Raw genomic sequence first — 23,324 nt, forward strand, 5'->3', positions numbered from 1 at the left:
AGTAGAAGAGCCGCCCAGCTGAGGAGAGTTTAGCAGGAACATGCCCCTACTGCCCCAGGACAACAAGCAACAGCAGGTGGCACGGTCCAAGGGAGGCGATCTTCCAAAGTGTCTACAGCTAAGCACCGTCTGAGACCCTTTCGGTGTAAGACATACCTATGGCTATAACGTCAGTGTCACCGGGGGCAACCTTCCTGCCCAACAGGAGAAGAAGGCGAGAACTGTGTGTGGGAGCGGAGATGGAAAAATCTAAGTCACTGGCGAGATCCGATCCCCGGGTGTCGGGAGGTCACTCATTGCGACAGTGGACTCATTACAGGGTGGGTAGGCGAGATAACTTTCTCATATCCACTAGGGTGCATGGGGCCACAGTTAGGAGTCTAACTGGTACTGGCGGCCCTGCGAAAACGAGGCCTAAACTATCCCTATAAGGGCAGACAGAAACACGAACTGCAACTTGTTGAGGGACAAAGTGCGCGGCCCGCATGGCTGGGGCATTGGGCTCTACCTCATGGTCTGCCTGCCATGAACATTTCCTTTGGAGGGGGCAGATGAGGAAGAAAAATCCCTAGACGAAGGGCTGCTCTCATGACGATTCCGGTAAATTCCGATCTGCAGGAAGACATCCAACATATCATCTCTCTCTCTGGTCTGGCTACCACGCCCCAACCCTTGAGGGGGAAGGGGGGCCGGCCAGGGTCTGGAGAGTTGAGCCCTGAAAAGGGGTCTTCTCTCCCTCCCTGAGGTCATCTTCCGAGGAGTCCTCCCCAGACGAATCACTAGAAGCGGGTGCCAAAGGAGGAGCCATCTCAGGTAGGACCACCATGCCAAAGTAAGCGATGCGCTCAGTTATATAGGGGCACATGTGCCCTGATTGGCTGAGCAGTAGTCCATTTTGACAGTGATTGGCTGCTTTTCAGCGGGGTAAACCACTAGAAGCGCAGCCCCTCTAGGGGGCGGAGCTCCTCGACTAATAGGAGGGAACCCTCTATAGTGGGCGGAGTTCCATGACATATGACAAGGCATGATCCTGTTGAATGAATTAGGCTGTTAATTTATATCATTACAGTTTGTCTCTTGCCTATTGGCTGTCTGTATGGTTCAGATGTGGATGCCTATTGGCTGTCTGTATGGTCAGGGGTGCATGCCTATTGGCTGTATGTATGGTCAGGGATGCATGCCTATTGGCTGTCTGTATGGTTCAGAGGTGGATGCCTATTGGCTGTCTGTTTGCCAGGGGTGCATGCCTATTGGCAATCTGTATGGTCAGGGGTGCATGCCTATTGGCTGACTGTACCAAGTAAACCACGGAAGAAGTAAAATTACGTAAAGAAGAAGTCAAATTAATATATTCAGTCACCTAGACCTATCAAACTGACTTGTCAATATGACTGTATAACTCATTTGCCATTTGTAGTGTTAACATCTATGCACAAAATCTGGCACCATTGATAAAAAATTACTTTGTGCACAGAGATTCTGAGAGCCCAGTCCAACTTTCGTCACTCAGTCTCCCGGTTGAATTTGTCTCTAGTCATACACAGCTGAATGCAGTCTGGGGCTGCTGTAATTCTGGAAGGATCATCAGATAATCTTCAGTAGGGATGCAAATTGTTAGAGAGATGATTGATCATTAAACCATTAAACAGCTGGGAAGATGAAAGAAATCTTAACATGAATAACCTGGGGAACTGCGTGTGTGTTTGTGTGTGTGTGTCTGTGTGTATGTCCGTGTGTCTGTGTGTGTGTGTCTGTATCTGTGTGTCTGTGTCTGTGTGTGTGTGTGTGTATGTCCGTGTGTCTGTGTGTGTGTGTCTGTATCTGTGTGTGTGTGTGTGTGTATGTCCGTGTGTCTGTGTGTGTGTGTGTGTGTGTGTGTGTGTGTGTATGTCCGTGTGTCTGTGTGTGTGTGTCTGTATCTGTGTGTGTGTGTGTGTGTATGTCCGTGTGTCTTTGTGTGTGTGTGTGTCTGTATCTATGTGTGTGTGTATGTTCGTGTGTCTGTGTGTGTGTGTGTGTGTGTGTGTGTGTGTGTGTGTGTATGTCCGTGTGTCTGTGTGTGTGTGTCTGTGTGTGTGTGTGTGTGTGTGTGTGTGTGTGTGTGTGTGTGTCTGTGTGTGTGTGTGTGTGTGTGTGTCTGTGTGTGTACAGCAGAGAATTGAGACGCAGGGATGTTTGTAAGGTGTTCTGTACCTTTTCTCCCTACTTTTCAATCTATATTTATAAAGCTCAACAAAAGCCTAGAAACATGAAGGATGGGGGTGCAGAGGCTGGTGTTAATTTACACTTCAATATCACATGTTTATCAGGGTCCTTCAAACATCCATTAGGGACCTATTTTGCGCTGACCGTTTTAATGTCCCTACAGGATCCAGGCATCTACAGAGCAAAGCTGTTGACAGGTTCAGTGTAGGAGGATGTTTTTTGTAGCCTGTGCATAAATGAACCGACATATTGCCAGTAAACACCAATTAATAATATATATTTAATATATATACCTAATTCCATAATAACAATAAAGTGTAATCATACATAATATGTTATAGCAACATCTATAATTAGAGAAAAACAATAAATACAGCATGAAAAAAGAAAATGGGAATTTGGCTCCAAAAGTTGTAAAACTATAACAAACCATAGCCCTGAACTTAACCTTTCAAAGTTTACGCACAAGCTGTAAAACGTAACCCTAACCGCAATCAGTCCAAATGAATGCACAAACTGTAAAACACAGCCCTAACCTTAACCAGTCTAAGTTATGCAGAAACTGTTAAACATAGCCCTGATCCTTACCAGTCAAAGTTAAGGCACAAACTATTAAACATTGCCCTGACCATAACCAGTCAGTTAATGCACAAACTATTAAACATAACCCTGACCTTAACCTGCCAAAGTTAACGCACCAACTGTTAAACATCGCCCTGACCTTAACCGGTCAAAGTTAACCCACAAACGGTAAAACATATCCCTAACCTCTATCAGTCAAAGTTAACGCACCAACTGTTAAACATCGCCCTGACCTTAACCGGTCAAAGTTAACCCACAAACGGTAAAACGTATCCCTAACCTCTATCAGTCAAAGTTAACGCACCAACTGTTAAACATCACCCTGACCTTAACCGGTCAAGGTTAATGCTCAAACTGAAGGATCTGGTCATATTCTGCATGGCTGAGGTGTTCTCCGTTCTTATTGCTCAATTATGACTGAATTATAATATCAGGGATTTTAATTTAAATTCCAATTGGAGATTTACTATGTACTGTACTGAGCCCAGTGTGTTTTAACGTGTGTGTGTGTCTGTGTGTGGTGGTTAACATGTGTGTGGTGGTTAACCTGTGTGTGGTGGTTAACATGTGTGTGGTGGTTAACATGTGTGTGGTGGTTAACATGTGTGTGGTGGTTAACCTGTGAGTTCCCCTGTGTGCATGTGGGTTGATGTTAGTCTGTGTGGGTTGGTGTTAGCCTGTGTGTGTGTGTGTGTGTGTGGGTTGGTGTACACCTGTGTGCGTTTGGAACGGTGTTAACCTGTATGGGTTGATGTATGGGTAGCCTCTGTGTGTGTGTGTGGTGATGTTAACCAGTGTGTGTGTGTGTGTGTGTGTGTGTGGGGGGGGGTGTTAGCCTGTGTGTGTTGATGTGTGTGTGTGTTGGGGGGGTGTTAGCCTGTGTGGGTTGGGTGTTAGCGTGTGTGTGGGGGTATGGGGGGGTGTTAGCCTGTGTGTGTTGATGTGTGTGTGTGTGGGGGGGGGGGGGGGTAGGTTGTGTATGTTGATGTGTTTGTGTGTGGGAGGGGATTATTAGCTTGTTTGTGTTGATGTGTGTATTGGGTGGATGTTAGCCTGTGTGTGTGTATGTGTGTGGGTTGGTGTTAGCCTGTGTGTGTTGATGTGTGTGTGTGTGTGTGTGTGGGTTGGTGTTAGCCTGTGTGTGTTGATGTGTGTGTGTGGGGGTTGGTGTTAGCCTGTGTGTGTGTATGTGTGTGTGTATGTGTGTGGGTTGGTGTTAGCCTGTGTGTGTGTGTGTGTGTTGGTGTTAGCCTGTGTGTGTTGAAGTGTGTGTCCTCTGTCCAGGCTGGGATGGCTGGGGCTGTAGTGATCCGTCAGAGGCGTACTCCTACGGCTTCCAGCTCCTCACGACCCTCCTGCTGTGTCTCAGCAACCTAATGTTTCTTCCTCCTGTGGTCATCGCTGTCCGCAGCCAATACCTTCTGGAAGCCTCTGTCTACGTCTTCACCATGTTCTTCTCTACCGTAAGACACACACACACACACAACATGCAGTACCTCCTGGGACCTCCTTCTATATCTTCACCATGTTTTTCTGTATTATGAGATACACACACAATCACAACATACACTACCCCCTGGGACATTTGTCTACATCTTCACCATGTTTTTCTGTATTATAAGGTACACACACACATGCTCAGTAATTCATGTTGTTTTATTCTGACATTCCAGTTCTACCATGCATGTGACCAACCTGGCATCGTGGTCTTCTGTATCATGGAGTATGATGTTCTCCAGTTCTGTGACTTCCTGGGTTCTCTCATGTCTGTGTGGGTGACTGTCATCTCTATGGCTCGACTAAAATCCATCATTAAACAGGTCAGTTATCTAACACTTTTTATAGATCAACTAAAATACATAATAAAACAACTTAGAAATCTCTGTGGATCAACTCAATGATGGATTGACTCTATGACCTGAGCCAATCCATCATTGTACAACTGAGTAATCTATCCCTGTGTCTCGACTTTAGTAATCTATTAATCTCTATGACTTGACTTTAACCTATAATCAAACAGATATAAGTACTACCTGTATGTGTGTTTCTAATCACTGTGTCAGTATGTATGTAGGTTTGTAAACAGTGTCAGTATGTCTGAAACTACAGTATGTTTGTACAGTGTATTGTATTTATAATGTTAAGAGACATGACAGTCAGCAACAGAAACATATAGATATGAAAGTCAGCAGTATAAACATTAAGACATGATAGTCGGCAACAGAAACATTATGATAGTCAGCAGTAGAAACATGATATGACAGTCATGAGTAGAAACATTATAATATGATATTCATGAGAAGAAACATTATAATATGACAGTCATCAGTAGAAACATTATGAAATGATAGTCATGAGTAGAAACATTATAATATGACAGTCATCAGTAGAAACATTATAATATGATAGTCATGAGTAGAAACATTATAATATGACAGTCATCAGTAGAAACATAATAATATGACAGTCATCAGTAGAAACATTATAATATGACAGTCATCAGTAGAAACATTATAAAATGACAGTCGTGAGTAGAAACATTATAATATGACAGTCATGAGTAGAAACATTATAATATGACAGTCATGAGTAGAAACAATATAATATGATAGTCATGAGTAAAAACATTATAATATGATAGTCATGAGTAGAAATATTATAATATGATAGTCATGAGTAGAAACATTATAATATGATAGTCATGAGTAGAAACATTATAATATGACAGTCACAGTAGAAACAATATGATATGACAGTCATGAGTAGAAACAATATTATATAACAGTCATCAGTAGAAACATTATAACATGATAGTCATGAGTAGAAACATTATAATATGATAGTCATGAGAAGAAACATTATAATATGACAGTCATGAGTAGAAGAATTATAATATGACAGTCATAAGTAGAAACATTATAATATGATAGTCATAGTAGAAACAATATGATATGACAGTCATGAGTAGAAACAATATAATATGACAGTCATCAGTAGAAACATTATAATAAGACTGTCATGAGTAGAAACATTATAATATGACAGTCATGAGTAGAAACATTATAATATGATAGTCATGAGTAGAAACATTATATATGACAGTCATCAGTAGAAACATTATAATATGATAGTCATGTGTAGAAACATTATAATATGACAGTCATGAGTAGAAACATTATAATATGACAGTCATCAGCAACATAATTATTTTTATATTGTCATGGTTGACATTCGGCTACCTTCAACGGTAAACACTTGCATGTCTTCTCTTACTCCTTTATGCTGTCTGGCACCACCCCTCTTGCTCTCTCTTGCTCTTCCAGTCTCGCGGCTGCCACACCTCCTTTCTTTGCTCGGCAAAACCAAGAAAGGGTGACAAAGAACAAGAGGGAGTGAGGAGTTGGAGAGAGAATAAGAGAGTGAGAGAAACAAGATGGAGCAATTGATAGAGAGACGAAAGAGACAAAGATAGAGAAGAGAGAGGGAGTTTCCCGACTAAACATCTGCTGTCCTCTAGACATTTCTGCTGAGCGGTGCAGAACATAGCCACTAATCAAATCAAACATGTCACACCGCAGTGTGAGGAGAGCACTGCGTATGTGTGTGAGAGTGTGTGTGTGTGTGACCGGCTTTTAAAGCATCTGCTAGCATTGCTGTATTCTGCTCTCTGCTGTAGCCAACCTAATTGTGTTGCACCCCCTTCTACCGGTCCACTACTGTCTGTCTGTCCTCTACTGTCTGTCTGTCCTCTACTGTCTGTCTGTCCTCTACTCTCTCAATGTCCTTTACTGTCTGTCTGTCCTCTACTCTCTCAATGTCCTCTACTGTCTGTCTGTCCTCTACTGTCTGTCTGTCCTCTACTGTCTCAATGTCCTTTACTGTATCACTGTCCATTACTCTTTCAATGTCCTCTACTGTCTGTCTGTCCTCTACTCTCTGTCTGTCCTCTACTCTCACTGTCCTCTACTCTCTCACTGTCCTCTACTGTCTGTCTGTCCTCTACTCTCTCACTGTCCACTACTGTCTCACTATCCTTTACTGTATGTCTGTCCTCTACTGTTTCACTGTCCACTACTGTCTCACTTTCCTTTACTGTCTGTCCACTACTGTCTCACTGTCCTCTTCTATTTTACTATCCTCTACCGTCTCACTGTCCACTACTGTCTCACTGCCCTCCACTGTCACTGTCCTCTACTGTCTTTCTGTCCCCTAATGTCTGTCTGTCCTCTATTGTCTGTCTATAACCATGTCATTTCTCGTCCCTCCCCAGGTGTTGTACCTGCTAGGGGCCATGTCTCTTTCCATGGCTCTTCAGTTGGATCGTCACGGCTTGTGGAACCTCCTGGGACCCTCCCTGTTTGCTCTGGGAATCATGGCTGTAGCCTGGGTAAGAGGAATGCTCCCCCTATGTGAAACAAATATGAAACACATGGTGTTGAGGGAGCTACGTATAAAAATAGAGCCCCTTCCAAGCTCAGTGTGATATTGACCTCCACAGATAGCAGTCAGATCACCACCTAAACTGACGTGTAGTGTCTGACTGGGGACTGGACACATCAGCAGTTTGGTGACGCTGCCCGGACAATCAAATCTCATGGTCATAAATTAAATACGATAAGAAAGTGATGTTTGACTACATTTTGATTGAAAAGACATTCGACATCGAGCTCTGCAATATACAGTGGGGCAAAAAAGTATTTAGTCAGCCACCAATTTCTTTATCTTTTTTTTTTCGTAAATATTTGTATTGTTTTAGAGAAGATACAATGTAAAATGAAGCATTGCAATGAAAATTATAACAAGACATCTTTCTATTAACCCCATCCCATGCACAACAATCCCTTTTGCCGAGGAAAAAAGGACAGAAAGAAACAAAGAAACTAAAAAACTAAAAACAGGAGGAAAAAAGATTAATAATTAAAGAAACACCTTTCTTCTGTTACTCATGACAGCCAATAGTGTAAACATTGTGCTTTTCTCAACAGTTATTAAGAGGGAAGTGTAGTAAGTATTTCAAAGTAAGCCAGTAAAGGGCCCCAAATTTTGTAAAATGTTCATGTGGCGGCTTTTGGAGGTGACTTCCATTCTATAAGTATTCTCCGCCGTGCTATCAAGGTTGCAAAAGCGACAACACTTTCCTTACTATTGGACATTGCAAAATCACCCCCTTGTGTCCCAAACACGGCCATTGTAGGGCTAGGTTGTAGATCTAAATCAAAGGCTTCATTTAAGACTAAGTATTGATGCCCAGAACTCTCTCAACATGGAACATGACCAAAACATGTGAAGTAAATCTGCTCTGTCCATTCTACATCTGTCACAGATGGCATCCATGCCAAAGTATAGTTTGGCCAGCTTAACCTTACTGTTCTGCATACGGTGATGAACTTTAAACTGAATCAGATTCAAACGTGCACAAGGGAGAGGTCCCATTCACCCAGTTTACAGCCCTGTCCCATACAGCATCTGATATATTTATCCCTAATTCTTCTTCCCATTTTGCTTTGATAGGATCCATGGATGTATTATTGAGTGACATAATTTAATTGTATATGTTGGAGATTTACAAAACTTGGCCTCTGCACTACACCAGTCTGCTTCAGGAGATTGAAACCAGTAAACATTTTTTTGTAAATTTGCAGCCCAATAATAAATCATTAAATTTGGGAGGGCAAGCCCACCCCTCCGCCTTGGTCTTTCAAGGATTTTTTTATGTAGCCTTGAAGTTTTTCCTCCTCATAAAAAATGTGAAAGTATCTGTTGCTCGGAAGAAAGACTTTGGAAGGAAAACTGGAAGACTTTGAAATAAGTATAAAAATCGAGGCAACACATTCATTTTAACCCAGTTAACTCTTCCGGCTAAAGTTGAATAAATGGTGCTCCATCACTGGAGGTCAGATTTTAGTTTTTCAAGTATTTGAGTGAAGTTCAAAGACAGACCAGAAAAAGAGGGGGTGACATGGACTCCCAAATACTTAATCCCTGACTTTGACATATGAAAGGGCAAGTCTGTATTTTTTGAATAATACATTTTATATCCTGAAAAAATACTAAAGTCTCCTAGAATCTTCAAAATTACTGGTGTAGACGACAACGGATCCGTTATATAAATTAAGAGATCATCGGCATACAAAGAAATGTTGTATTCCATTCCCATCCTGCTAATACCGCGTATGGACTGTGTGGTTCTAAGCTTTATTGACAGGGGTTCTATCGCTAGAACGAACAGCAACGGACTAAGAGGGCAACCCTGACGCGTCCCTCTGGATAACAAAAAATATTGTGAGCATCATTTATTAGTGACTACTGCAGCTTTAGGAAAAGAATACAGTAGTCGAACCCAGGAAACAAATTTTGGACCAAACCCAAACCTACCTAGCACGGAAGAGATAGCTTTTGACAGGGTCGAATGGGGCTTTCTCCGCGTCAAGGGACACCACCACTTCTGGTGCGACCCCAGACGCTGGGGAATGCACTACATTCAAGTGTCTGCGGATGTTGACGAATGAATAATGCCCTTTCATAAAACCTGTCTGATCAATTGAAATTATATCTGATATGACAGAGTTTATTCTAGTAGCCAAAACATTTGAGAGAATCTTAATATCTGCATTCAACAAAGACATTGGCCGATAAGAGCTGCAGTCCATCACATCTTTGCCTGGCTTCAGTAAAACTGTGATAAGAGGCTCTGTGAGGCTCCACGGGAGGGATGACTGTTCAAGAGAGTGATTAAACATGTTAAGAAGCAGAGGTGTCAGCTGTGAAGAAAACTTTTTGAAAAACTCAATTGGATAGCCGTCCGGCCCAGGGGTCTTTCCGCTCTGCATATCTTTAATTGAGTTCTCTACTTCCTGTTTATCTAGGATTCTTTCCAGGCTTTCACTTTGGTCTTGTGTAATGGATGGAATATTGAAGCTTTCTAAAAATGTTGTCATATGAGAGGTATCATGAGGAAATTCTGATGAGTATAATTCTGAGTAATATATCTTGAAAGTGCTGTTGATTTCTTGGATGGTCTATTGTCACTTCCTGAGGCCCCGTCCTAATAATGGGTATAAGTATGGATGCAGATTTACCCTTCAGCTGATGGGCGAGAAGACGCCCTGCCTTCTCTTCATGTTCATAGAAAATGCTCGTGACCGCAAAAGATTTTGTTCAGTCTTTTCTGTAGACCATAAATCATATTGCGCTTTAAGGTCAAATTTTTCTTTGTATAGCTCGGGTGTCTGGGTCTTTGAGTACTGATGATACATTTTCAAGATGGAGTCAATTAGTTTCTGCTGTGTTTGCCTTCTTTTTTTATTGCGTGATGCTGAAAATGATATTATTTGTGCCCTTAGTACAAGTTTTAAAGATTCCCACAATATGGATGGTGATATAGAGTCCGTATGATTAAATAAAAGGAAATCATCTATTGCTTTTGAGTAATGCTCTGTTCAGCCTCCAAGAAGACCTTGCAGGATAATTAAGTGCAAAGGTAATGTCAAGGATGATCAGACTCTACAATAGCTGAGTACTCTACAGATTTTATTGAAGGGAGAAGATGTTTGTCAATGAAAAAGTAATCTGTTCTAGAGTAGGACTGGTGTACATGTGAAAAACAAGAAAATGATCTTTTATTAGGGGTATAGAAGTCTCCATGGGTCTATACAACCTATATGAGACATGAGGCTAGAGAGCGTCCTGGACATCTTTGATGTGAGTGTAGGTTTAGGATTTGAACTGTCCAAAGCAGTATCAATCACACAATTCATATCTCCCCCAAATATTAAATGATGCGTGTTTAAATCAGGCAATAAGGTCATTATTTTCTTGAAAAAGTCGACATCATCCCAGTTGGGGGCATAAATGCAAACTAAGACAACAGGGGTGTGAAATAGACAACCTGATACTATAATATAACACCCTTGAGGATCTGAAATTATTTCTGAGGGAGTAAATAAAACCTTTTATGAATTATTATTGATGCTCCCCTTGCTCTGCTGCTAAATGTTGAATGATACACCTGTCCTACCCAAGTGTTCCTAAGCAAAATATGGTCTTGAACACGGAGGTGTGTTTCCTGTAAAAATGCAATTTCTGTGTGCAGTCTTTTCAAATGTGAAAATATCCGGGCCCTTTTCACTGGTCCGTTCATGCCTCTAACGTTCCAGCTAGTGAAACGTACTGCAGACCCTCCTGACCTATTTCTACTTTCTGTGTCGTACATTGCCTAAAAGTCGTCTATCAAAACATATGGGTGGTAAAGCACTCAATAAACCATTGTAAAAAGCCATGAGACTGAAAAAGAGTGAAGAATGGAGAGAAGAAAAAAAGAGAGAAATTTTTTTATAAAGAAGGGTAACAAAAACACGTAACCCGGCAACCCATCCCTGCTATAAAACAAATTAACTCTAGGTTTCGCCTCTGAACTATGACGAACCGCAGCTTTAATGTGGATAGACTACCAACAGTCCTTCTTGCTGTCTATATGTTCGGTTATGTTTCCCAGTCTTGCCGCAAGCAGGTAAACGCACACATTCAACGTGACGACTCGAATGGTGTAGTGAACTCAACAGCTGACAACAGCTAAATTAATTTGACATAAGGCCACACACAACGGACCACATAGAAGTGAACTTACAATAGAAAAAGCATACCAGCTATAGTCACATTGGTCACAAAAGGTAGCCCCTAGATCCTTCAAAGATATTGTAATTTCACCTGCAGTGTCCCGGCTGTGTGAAGACATTATGACCACAGTTCAGGGTAGCCCTTTGAAATGGTAGCCTGGGCTGCTCACGAGTAGCAACACGGCGGTCATAAAACTCCTGGGCCTCCTCCGGTGAGGAAAAGATGAACATTTGGTTTTCAAATTGAACTCAAAGGCGTGTAGATACAGCAAGCTGAACTGTACGTTCTTCTCATACAGCAGCTGTTTGACGCTTTGAAATGCAGCGCATTTCTTCGCCAGACCCGCCGAAAAGTCCGGGTAGATCCTGAGTTTGGATCCCTTAAACTCCACATCGTGAGTCCGGGCCCACCGCAATACCTTTTCCTTCTCCTGGAACCGGTGGAAGCAGATCACCAAGGGGCGTGGAGGCTGACCTTCCTGAGGCTTTTGGCCGAGAGAGCGATGTGCCCGCTCCAGGTCGGGGGGCTTTTCAAAGACCCCTTCACCCATCACTTCCATAAGCATTTCAGACACAAATTTTACAGTAGACTGGCCTTTCTCGCTGTCTTCTGGGACGTTCAATATTCTGAGGTTAGCCCTTCGAGAGCGACTTTCCATGTCGTCTACCCGGCCAAGTAGAGTGGCGGTTTGTTCTTCCAACTGTTTGATCTTCCTAGTACGGGGTGTTGGTTGAGTTGTTGGTTGCTTGTTCTTGCTCATTTTGCAAGTGGTGTGTCTCTTCCCGGCGTATTAATGACTTTGGTAACATGAGTCTTATACTAGCGTTTTTAAAGGTCAATAATGAAAAGTAAAGCAGGGAGCTCTCCTAACTTGCGTCCTATCTCTGCATGGCGCAAACCGGAAGTGTCATTCAGCCACCAATTGTGCAAGTTCTCCCACGTAAAAAGATGAGAGAGGCCTGTAATTTTCATCATAGGTACACTTCAACTATGAGAGACAAAATGAGACAAAAATCCTAGTGAATGACCTGCAGAGAGCTGGGACCAAAGTAATAAAGGCTACCATCAGTAACACACTAAGCTGCCAGGAACTCAAATCCTGCAGTGCCAGACGTGTCCCCCTGCTTAAGCCAGTACATGTCCAGGCCCGTCTGAGGTTTGCTAGAGAGCATTTGGATTGTCCAGAAGAGGATTGGGAGAATGTCATATAGTCAGATGAAACCAAAATAGAACGTTTTGGTAAAAACTCAACTTGTAGTGTTTGGAGGGGAAAGAATGCTGAGTCGCATCCAAAGAGTACCTACTGTGAAGCATGAGGGTGGAAGTTTTTCTGCAAAGGGACCAGGACGACTGATCCATGTAAAGGAAAGAATGAATGGGGCCATGTATCATGAGATTTTCCATCAGCAAGGGCATTGAAAATTAAACGTGGCTGGGTCTTTCAGCATGACAATGATCCCAAACACACCGCCTGGGCAACGAAGGAGTGGCTTCGTAAGAAGCATTTCAAGTTACTGGAGTGTCCTAGCCAGTCACCAGATCTCAACCACATAGAAAATCTTTGGAGCGAGTTGAAAGTCTGTTGCCCAAAACATCACTGCTCTAGAGGAGATCTGCATGGAGGAATGGGCCAAAATACCAGCAACAGTGTGTGAAAACCTTGTGAAAACGTTTGACCTCTGTCATTGCCAACAAAGAGTATATAACAAAGTATTGAGATGAACTTTTGTTATTGACTAAATACTTTTTTGTCCCACTGTATTTAATGATCAGTTAGATAAACCAGCACTATACTGCAAATAATTTAGTTTTGCAGAAGTCATGTTGGAAACTCTGAAATGTGGAAGAAGGTCAGATGAAACCAAAATAGAGCTTTTTGGCCTCAATGCCAAGCTCTGTTTGATGCAAGCCTAACACTACACATCATCCTGAGAACACAATCCCTACCCTGTTGGTAACAGCATCATGCTATGGGGATACTTCCCTACATCAGGTGCTGGAAAGCTTATGAAGACAGAGGGCAAAATGGATGCAAGACACCTGGGACATGGGAGAAGATTCATCTTCCAGTAGGACAGTGATCCAAAAACATATAGCCAAAGCCATGGGAGTGAAAAGGTCAATGTCCTGGAGTTTCCCAATCAAAGATCGGACCTCAATCCAACTGAGAATACGTGGAAAGATTTGAAAATTTTGCTAGAAAAACATACTGGTAGAAACGTATCCAAATAGACTCCTGGCTGTATTTGCTGCCTAAGGTGCCTCTAAAGTTTTTTACTAAAGGGGTAATAATGATGTAATCAATTGATTTGGGGCTTGTACGCTCCTGTTCAGAGGTTTGGGGTCATTTAGAAATGTCCTTGTTTTTGAAAGAAAATAAAACATTTCGTACATTAAAATAACATTCAACTGATCGGAAATACAGTTTAATGTTGTGAATTACTATTGTAATACTACTGGAAACAGCTTATTTTTTTTATGGAATATCTACATAGGAGTACAGAGGCCCATTATCAGCAACCAGTATGGTGTTCCAATATCACATTATGTTTATCATTTTGAAAGGCTAATTGACCATTAGAAAACCCTTTTGCAATTATGTTAGCACTGATGAAAACTGTGCTAGCAATAAAACTGGCCTTAGACTAGTTCAGTATATTCCGCATCAGCGTTTGTGGGTTCAATTACAGGCTCAAAATGGCCAGAAACAAAAAACATCTGAAACACATCACTCTATTATTGTTCTGAGAAATAGAGGATATTTTCTATGTGAGGAATTGCCAAGAAACTGAAGATCTTGTACAACGATGTGTAGGACTCCTTTCACAGAACAGCGCAAACTGGCTCTAACCAGAATAGAAAGAGGAGTAGGAGGCCCCGGTGCACAACTGAGCAAGAAGGGAAATACATTAGAGTCTAGTTTGAGAAACAGACGCCTCACAGGTCCTCAACAGGCAGCTGTACTAAGTAGTACCCAAAAAAAAACGTCAATTGACCAGATGACTCCTGGGCGTTTCACCCTTATTCTTTACCTCCAAGAAATCTCTCTGTCTTTCTGCCTGCATGTCTCTCTTGTTCTATCTTTCTCTGCCCTGGGCTGCATGGCGTGGGCATGAAGCATTCTGGGAAAAACTGTTTCAGCTGTCTTGCAATATAAGGACACAGATTTATTCCTGACTACCACTTGCAGGAGGAATATCAGAACAGCGAGATTTATAACACACCTACTGCAGACTGACTAAGAGACATACAGACAGGAACCACAGACAGGACCACTTAAAACATCTGTCCTCACAACGACCTCAATCTGCTACTATCTGCCCACTGCCTGCATGCACAATATAAAATAAAGTATCATCTATCATTCATGGTTGGCGGGGCGCAGCCTGAAGTGTGCCTGACGGTTTCAGGGAACATCTGAAGAACAGGATGAAGACAGGATGAGGTGCTGCATATTCTGGGTGTTCTGCATTAGGATGGGAGGACATTAAAAGTGTTGAGGTCACATCCCAAATATAACTCTATTCCGTGGATAAACCCCTACATTTGACAGGAACCCTATGGGTCCCTTTGTGCCCTTCAGCAGGCAGGGAGTAGGGCTCTGCTTGGGACTCAGCCTGCTCCCCTCCTCTGGTATGGCAGCAGAGGTATTAGTCACAGTCTATAGTTCCATTACCAGAGAGCGTGTTCCTCCAGCTAACCCCTTTAACTCCCCTCTCTGCCATAATGGGCCCTCTCAACTGAGAAGATAACAAATAATAGTCTTTTAGACAAGATTTCGGAAAAAGTATTTAATGCTGTTGCTCAACATGAAGTTGAAAAGCCAGCCATTAATGTGTTCCCATGAAAATAAGTGTTTCTGGGACGTATTGTTCCCAACAACCTTTTAGTCATTTTGCAACTGATTCTTATTTAGAGCAACTTACGTGAGCAATTAGGGTTTAATGCCTTGCTCAAGGACGCAACTATAAACCCTTATAACCACTAGGCCACCCCTCTACCCACTAGGTCAACCTGTCTAACCCATCCAACCATTAGACCAATCCCTCTAACCCCTCTACCCATTAGACCAATCCCTCTAAGTTCAACTTACGTGAGCAATTAGGGTTTAATGCCTTGCTCAAGGACGCAACTATAAACCCTTATAACCACTAGGCCACCCCTCTACCCACTAGGTCAACCTGTCTAACCCATCCAACCATTAGACCAATCCCTCTAACCCCTCTACCCATTAGACCAATCCCACTAACCCCTCTACCCATTAGACCAATCCCTCTAACCCCTCTACCCATTAGACCAATCCCTCTAACCCCTCTACCCATTAGACCAATCCCTCTAACCCCTCTACCCATTAGACCAATCCCTCTAACCCCTCTACCCATTAGACCAATCCCTCTAACCCCTCTACCCATTAGACCAATCCCTCTAACCCCTCTACCCATTAGACCAATCCCTCTAACCACCCTACCCATATGACCAATCCCTCTAACCCCTCTACCCATTAGACCAATCCCTCTTACCCCTCTACCCATTAGACCAATCCCTCTAACCCCTCTACCCATTAGACCAATCCCTCTAACCCCTCTACCCATTAGACCAATCCCTCTAACCCCTCTACCCATTAGACCAATCCCTCTAACCCCTCTACCCATTAGACCAATCCCACTAACCCCTCTACCCATTAGACCAATATATCTAACCCCTCTACCCATTAGACCAATCCATCTAACCCCTCTACCCATATGACCAATCCCTCTAACCCCTCTACCCATTAGACCAATCCCACTAACCCCTCTACCCATTAGACCAATCCCTCTAACCCCTCTACCCATTAGACCAATCCCTCTAACCCCTCTACCCATTAGACCAATCCCTCTAACCCCTCTACCCATTAGACCAATCCCTCTAACCCCTCTATTGGGGTGTTGAAGTTCATGCAGTCCCCCTGGAGACAGCTGAGCTAGAGAATTGTAACAATCTGACTGTTTTAATTCCATTGCATTTTGAATTTTTATTTTCACTTTAAAGCACATTGAATTGCTTCTATGTATGAATCGTGCTATATAAATCAACTTGCTTGCTTGCTTGCTACCCATTAGACCAATGCCTCTAACCCCTCTACCCATTAGACCAATGCCTCTAACCCCTCTACCAATTAGACAAACCCCTCTACCAATTAGACCAACCCATCTAAACCCTCTACCCACTAGACCAAACCCTCTAACCCCTCTAACCACTAGACCAACCCCTGTAACCACTAGGTCATCTGTCAACTGCCAAAATAGTACACAATTGGTCCTGGACTGCACTCTTTCATGGACTGACTACTGACAGTGAGGTGAAAGATTACAGAGGGTGAAATGGTGATGATCTGGACATGACATAAAGAACATTCCATAATGGGATCCACTTCTTTCTTCCGAGAGGTGGCTAAGGTTTAAATTGCTTTGCCTCCCAGATCACAATAGTCAGCTCACAGATGTCAGGTCGGCCTTGATCACAGTGGTCATATCAGATCAGACTAGTGAAATAAAATTACAGTAATCAGATTAAATCACAGTAGTATGGTAACATCACAGTGGTCAGATCACCATCATGATGAAAACATTTTAATTAATCACCTTGTTAGGGCCGTGAGTGAGAGGTGTCTGGATGATGTTCATCACCTTGTTAGGGCTGTGAGTGAGAGGTGTCTGGATGATGTTTATCACCTTGTTAGGGCTGTGAGTGAGAGGTGTCTGGATGATGTTCATCTCCTTGTTAGGGCTGTGAGTGAGAGGTGTCTGGATGATGTTCATCACCTTGTCAGGGCTGTGAGTGAGAGGTGTCTGGATGATGTTCATCACCTTGTTAGGGCTGTGAGTGAGAGGTGTCTGGATGATGTTCATCACCTTGTTAGGGCTGTGAGTGAGAGGTGTCTGGATGATGTTCATCACCTTGTTAGGGCTGTGATTGAGAGGTGTCTGGATGATGTTCATCACCTTGTTAGGGCCGTGAGTGAGAGTTGTCTGGATGATGTTCATCACCTTGTCAGGGCTGTGAGTGAGAGGTGTCTGGATGATGTTCATCACCTTGTCAGGGCTGTGAGTGAGAGGTGTCTGGATGATGTTCATCACCTTGTTAGGGCTGTGAGTGAGAGGTGTCTGGATGATGTTCATCACCTTGTCAGGGCTGTGAGTGAGAGGTGTCTGGATGATGTTCATCACCTTGTTAGGGCTGTGAGTGAGAGGTGTCTGGATGATGTTCATCACCTTGTTAGGGCTGTGATTGAGAGGTGTCTGGATGATGTTCATCACCTTGTTAGGGCTGTGATTGAGAGGTGTCTGGATGATGTTCATCACCTTGTTAGGGCTGTGAGTGAGAGGTGTCTGGATGATGTTCATCACCTTGTTAGGGCTGTGAGTGAGAGGTGTCTGGATGATGTTCATCACCTTGTTAGGGCTGTGATTGAGAGGTGTCTGGATGATGTTCATCACCTTTTTAGGGCCGTGAGTGAGAGTTGTCTGGATGATGTTCATCACCTTGTCAGGGCTGTGAGTGAGAGGTGTCTGGATGATGTTCATCACCTTGTTATGGCTGTGAGTGAGAGGTTTCTGGATGATGTTCATCACCTTGTTAGGGCTGTGAGTGAGATGTGTCTGGATGATGTTCATCACCTTGTTAGGCCTGTGAGTGAGATGTGTCTGGATGATGTCTGTATTTTTTATTAAGACCTCCTCGGTATTAACTTGTCATGTTGTTTCTGGGCTTGACATCCGAACAGCTCCCAGGCACTCTGCCTGCCTCCCAAACTGATCCTTATTCCCCATTTAGTGCCCTTTTTTCATCTGTGTGTGTATGTTGTAGTGCACTACACAGGGAATAGGGGTCAGTAGCTGGAGGCAGCCAGTGTCTTTAATGAGATCTATAATGAGATCTGCCAGGCAGGCAGAGAGCTGCTGTCTGACGTGGACAGAGGACCTCCAGCCAGCACCTCTGTCATATCTCCACCAAAGCTTAACTCTGCATGACCAAACTCACATTATTCTGTTGGTCTCTGACATCCATAGTGAGTAAACTACTTGCTATTCATCTATAAACTGTGTTAAGGTTGTTATTTTTGTGAAATAGCCCTTTAATGTTTTTTGTTGCTACACAGCGGGAAATATAGCCCCAGTGCCTCTCCAGTGGTTTCTGAGACAGCTGTAGTTTTTCAGTTATAGCAAGAGAGGACAATAACCTACGACAGGAATCATGAAAGAATTGGGACAATACAGTTCTGACATCATTTTGAGAAAAAAAGTCCCAGGTTTCAGAACTGTTAGTGATGTCTTCCCCTTTCAAGACTCAATAACTACATCACCATAAAGACAGGATTTATGTTATTAAATTGTAAAATAGGTTTATCTATAACCAGGTTCAGTTAGAACACTCTGTTAGCAGGTTCAGGTAGAACCATCCAGTACCACATAACTATTTAAAACCAAGGGACAGTTAGAACCATCTAGTACCACAGAACTATTTAAAACCAAGGGACAGTTAGAACCATCTAGTACCACAGAACTATTTAAAACCAAGGGACAGTTAGAACCATCTAGTACCACAGAACTATTTAAAACCAAGGGACAGTTAGAACCATCTATTACCAAGGGACAGTTAGAACCATGTAATACCAAGGTCAGTTAGAAATTAGGATGCAAGACAGAAATGCAACTTACATGCCAATTACATCCCAGTGGTGATGTTGAACCAGTCTGACGTTGACAGGGCCTGTCACATACCAGCCTCGCTGCTGAAAGTGTCAAGAAGACATCGATTCACACGTCAGCCTATCAGTTGATCAATAGTCCTCCTCCGTCAGCCAATCAGTCGATCAATAGTCCTCCTCCTGCTGCTCCCTCAGGACGGCTCTCCTCTTCTGTTCTACACTCCTCTCCTTCAGAATAATATCTCTGGCTCTTGTCTACCAATGAACCCTTTTGTTATTTTGGGTGTTTACCAAAATACACCAATCAGCTGTAAAATTATGACTACCTGCCTAATATTGTGTATATATATTGTCCCCCTTTTGCCGCCAAAACAGCCCTGACCTGTCGAGGCATGGACTCCTCTAGACCTCTGAAGGTGTTCTGTGTTATCTGGCACCAAGATGTTAGCAGCAGATCCTTTAAGTCCTGTAAGATGCGAGGTGGGGCCTCAATTGATCGGACGTGTTCGTTTAGCACATCCCACAGATGCTTAACTGGATTGAGATCTGGGGAATTTGGAGGCCAAGTCATCACCTTGAACTCGTTGTTGTGCTCCTCAAACCATTCCTGAACCATTTTTGCCCTTTATCCTGCTGAAAGAGGCCAATGCCATCAGGGAATATCGTTGCCATGAAAGTATGCACATGGTCTGCAACTATGCTTATGTAGTTGTAATTCACTTCACCTGTCAGTGGTCATGATGTTATGGCTGATCAGTGTATATTCAAGTTACAGTTAAATATGTATGTAAATATGTTAAATATGGGCCTAAAGTGCAGTCTCTCTGCTTTAATTTGAGGGTATTCACAAGAAGGGTTTAGGAATTACAAGGGACCAAACGTAATTGGACAATTGACTCATAAGCTGTTTCATGAACAGATGTGGCCTATTCCTTCCTTATTTCTTCATCATTTAAGCAGGTAAAAGGTCTGGAGTTGATTCCAGGTGTGTCATTCTCATTTGTAAGCTATTGCAGTGAACCCACAACATGCAGTCAAAGGAGGTCTCAATGTAAGTGAAACAGGCCATCAAAAAAAAATAAAAATAATAATAATCAAAGAGATAGCAGGAACTTTAGGAGTGGCCAAATCAACAGTTTGGTACATTCTGAAAAAAAAGAACGCACTGGTGAGCTCTGCAACACAAAAAGACCTGGACGTCCACGGAAGACAACAGTGGTGGATGATTATAGGATCCTTTCCATGGTAAAGAAAAATCCCTTCATAACATCCACCCAAGTGAAGAACACTCTCCAGGAGGTAGGCATACCATTATCCAAGTCTACCATAAAGAGAAGACTTCACAAGAACGCAAATTCAGAGGGTTCACGACAAGGTGCAAACCATTCATAAGCCTCAAGAATAGAAAGGCCAGATTAGACTTGGCCAAGAAACATCTAAAAAATACAGCCCAGTTCTGGAACAGCATTCTTTGGACAGATGAAACTAAGATCAACCTGTACCAGAATGATGTGAAGAAAAAAGTATGGAGAAGGCTTGGAACAAGATCCGAAGAATACCACATCATCTATAAAACACGGTGGAGGCAGTGTGATGGCATGGGCATGCATGGCTTCCAATGGCACTGGGTCACTAGTGTTTATTGATGATGTGACAGAAGACCCACGAATAAACAACAAGACTTCAAGCAGTCATTACCTGCAAAGGGTTCTTGACAAAGTACTAAAAATGAACATTTTATTTATGGTCAGTTGTTTCATTTCAAATCCATTGTGGTGGTGTAAAAAGCCAAAATTATGAAAATTGTGTTAGTGTTATGGGGGGAGCCGCGAGTGGGCCCAAGTGCACGACACCAGACACAATCAGGGAAACCAAAAGGGTGTTTTAATTGTGGCTTGGATGGAAGGACTGAGTCCAGGCCGGAGGGGTTGGGGCTGGGCAGGTGGGTAGGTAGGGCGAGCCAGATAGGACACCGTGTAGGCAGAGCAGGTGGCTGACAGGCGGGCAGGTGGAGGTTTTGGAGGCTGGGTAAGGTGGGTCTTGGTAAAGAGGAACAAACAGGGTTAGTAGGAAGGAACAACTAAACTGGATGCTCAAACTATGGTTTGGAGCGGCCGGGAACGTTACTACCTAGTAGTGAATAACAACAATCTAGCGCCGGACGGACATAAACCAGGGTATATATAGGCAGGCTGATGAGGGAATGAGTAGGTGTAGAAAATTGAGGGGCAGTGGGGGAAAGCCCCACATACATGGACAGACAGGAGAGAGAGAAAGCCTGGCCCGGACTGCGAGGAGGTGGATGCGGAGGGCGTGACAGTTAGTGTCCAAATATTTCCAGACCTAACTGTATGGCAATTTTTTATGCAATATTGGACACTAACTATCCATCCATGTCTCATCCGTGCAGTTTTGCAGTGAGAAAGTGAAACTGTGTTTGTGTCTAGCTTGGTGTTTTTTGTCAAGCTCTGTAGTTTGTTTCTACCTTGGATGTTTGTGTCTTGCTCTGTAGTTTGTGTCTACCTTGGATGTTTGTGTCTTGCTCTGTAGTTTGTGTCTTGCTCAGGTGTTTGTGTCTTGCTCTGTGGTTTGTGTCTACCTTGGATGTTTGTGTCTTGCTCTGTGGTTTGTGTCTTGCTCTGTGGTTTGTGTCTTGCTCTGTGGTTTGTGTCTTGCTCTGTGGTTTGTGTCTTGCTCTGTGGTTTGTGTCTTGCTCAGGTGTTTGTGTCTTGCTCTGTGGTTTGTGTCTACCTTGGATGTTTGTGTCTTGCTCTGTGGTTTGTGTCTTGCTCTGTGGTTTGTGTCTTGCTCTGTGGTTTGTGTCTACCTTGGAAGTTTGTGTCTTGCTCTGTGGTTTGTGTCTTGCTCTGTGGTTTGTGTCTTGCTCTGTGGTTTGTGTCTTGCTCTGTGGTTTGTGTCTTGCTCGGTGGGAGATTAAATGCATTAGAGTCACATTATGAACAACAGGAGAATTCATGGATCACTACTGAAGATGTTTCTTTTGTAGGCTTCCTTTCCCAGGACCATGAATTAAAGAGATGGTTTTGTATTAACTAGAGTACTGACCTATGTGATGTAGTTCCTCTACAGTATAGACTGCAGGATCAAATCCCAGTGCCACAGGGCACAGATATGGAGATTGCCCTGTGTGGGGTGTTGTCTTTCAGGTGGGATGTCACCCGTGTGTCCTGACTGTCAGTGATGGGAGTAGGGGAGGTAACCCATGAATCTCTTATCAACACTACTGTACCTCTCCCCTCTCCTCCCCTCTCCTCCCCTCTCCTCCCCGCTCCTCCCCTCTCCTCCACTCTCCTCCCCGCTCCTCCCCTCTCCTCCCCTCCAGACGGTCCGGACGGTGAGACGCCGGCGTTGCTACCCTCCAACCTGGAAGCGCTGGGCGTTCTTCCTGTTACCTGGGACGGTGATTGCGGTGTCGGCCGTGGCGCTGTACGCCTTTGTGGAGACGGAGGACAACTACTTCTACATCCACAGTATCTGGCACATGCTGATCGCCGGCAGTGTGGGCTTCCTGCTCCCTCCGCGGGCCAAACCGCGTGTTGGCGTCACCCCTCTGAAGCGCCGTAGGGGGTGTGGCTACCAGCTGTGTGTCAATGAGCACGAGGAGATGGGATTGGTGGACCCTGTCCCTGCTATAGTCACCATCAATAGTATCAGTATCAATAGTATCAGCTGATACTCTGACAGACTTTACCAGCTGGACATGGCCTGACTGACTGTTTTCTGACAGGCTGACTGACTGTCTGACTGACTGTTTGAATGACTTACTGATTGTCTGAATGACTGACTTACAGATCTTGGTGACTAACTGATTGGCTGGCTGAACTATTGTCTATCTGTCTGTCTGATAGAATGTCTGAACTCACCAGAAACAAGCAGGCGGGGGGGCAGGGGAGGGCAGGACGGGTCAAGCAGAGTGGGCATGTTTGGCAGTGTGGGGCGGGCAGGTTAGGAAGATTGGGTGGGCATGGTGGGGCAAGCCAGGACGGGCAGGGAGGGTAGAGTGGGTGGGCAGGGCAGGGAGGGTAGAGTGGGTGGGCAGGGCGGGGCGGGCAGGGAGGGTAGAGTGGGTGGGCAGGGAGGGTAGAGTGGGTGGGCAGGGCGGGGCGGGCAGGGAGGGTAGAGTGGGTGGGCAGGGCAGGGAGGGTAGAGTGGGTGGGCAGGGCGGGTAGAGTGGGTGGGCAGGGAGGGTAGAGTGGGTGGGCAGGGCAGGGCG

The 23,324-nt window shown here is 43.8% G+C and overlaps 1 protein-coding gene across 3 annotated transcripts in view; it reads left to right on the forward strand.

Annotated features, from left to right (window-relative positions):
- The window catches only part of tmem8b (transmembrane protein 8B), a 144,877-nt gene extending 121,823 nt beyond the window's left edge, over window positions 1–23,054 (forward strand). For all 3 annotated transcript variants that reach the window (XM_029124852.2, XM_029124853.2, XM_029124854.2), the window contains 4 exons: window positions 4,072–4,250; window positions 4,461–4,607; window positions 7,058–7,174; window positions 22,434–23,054. In XM_029124852.2, coding sequence (XP_028980685.1) covers window positions 4,072–4,250; window positions 4,461–4,607; window positions 7,058–7,174; window positions 22,434–22,784 — 794 coding nt within the window. In that variant the 3' untranslated portion in view covers window positions 22,785–23,054. The remainder of the gene's footprint in view (window positions 1–4,071; window positions 4,251–4,460; window positions 4,608–7,057; window positions 7,175–22,433) is intronic.
- The last annotated feature ends 270 nt before the right edge of the window (window positions 23,055–23,324 follow it).

This window comes from Esox lucius, chromosome 13 (genome assembly GCF_011004845.1).
Source record: "Esox lucius isolate fEsoLuc1 chromosome 13, fEsoLuc1.pri, whole genome shotgun sequence".
NCBI lineage: Eukaryota > Metazoa > Chordata > Actinopteri > Esociformes > Esocidae > Esox > Esox lucius.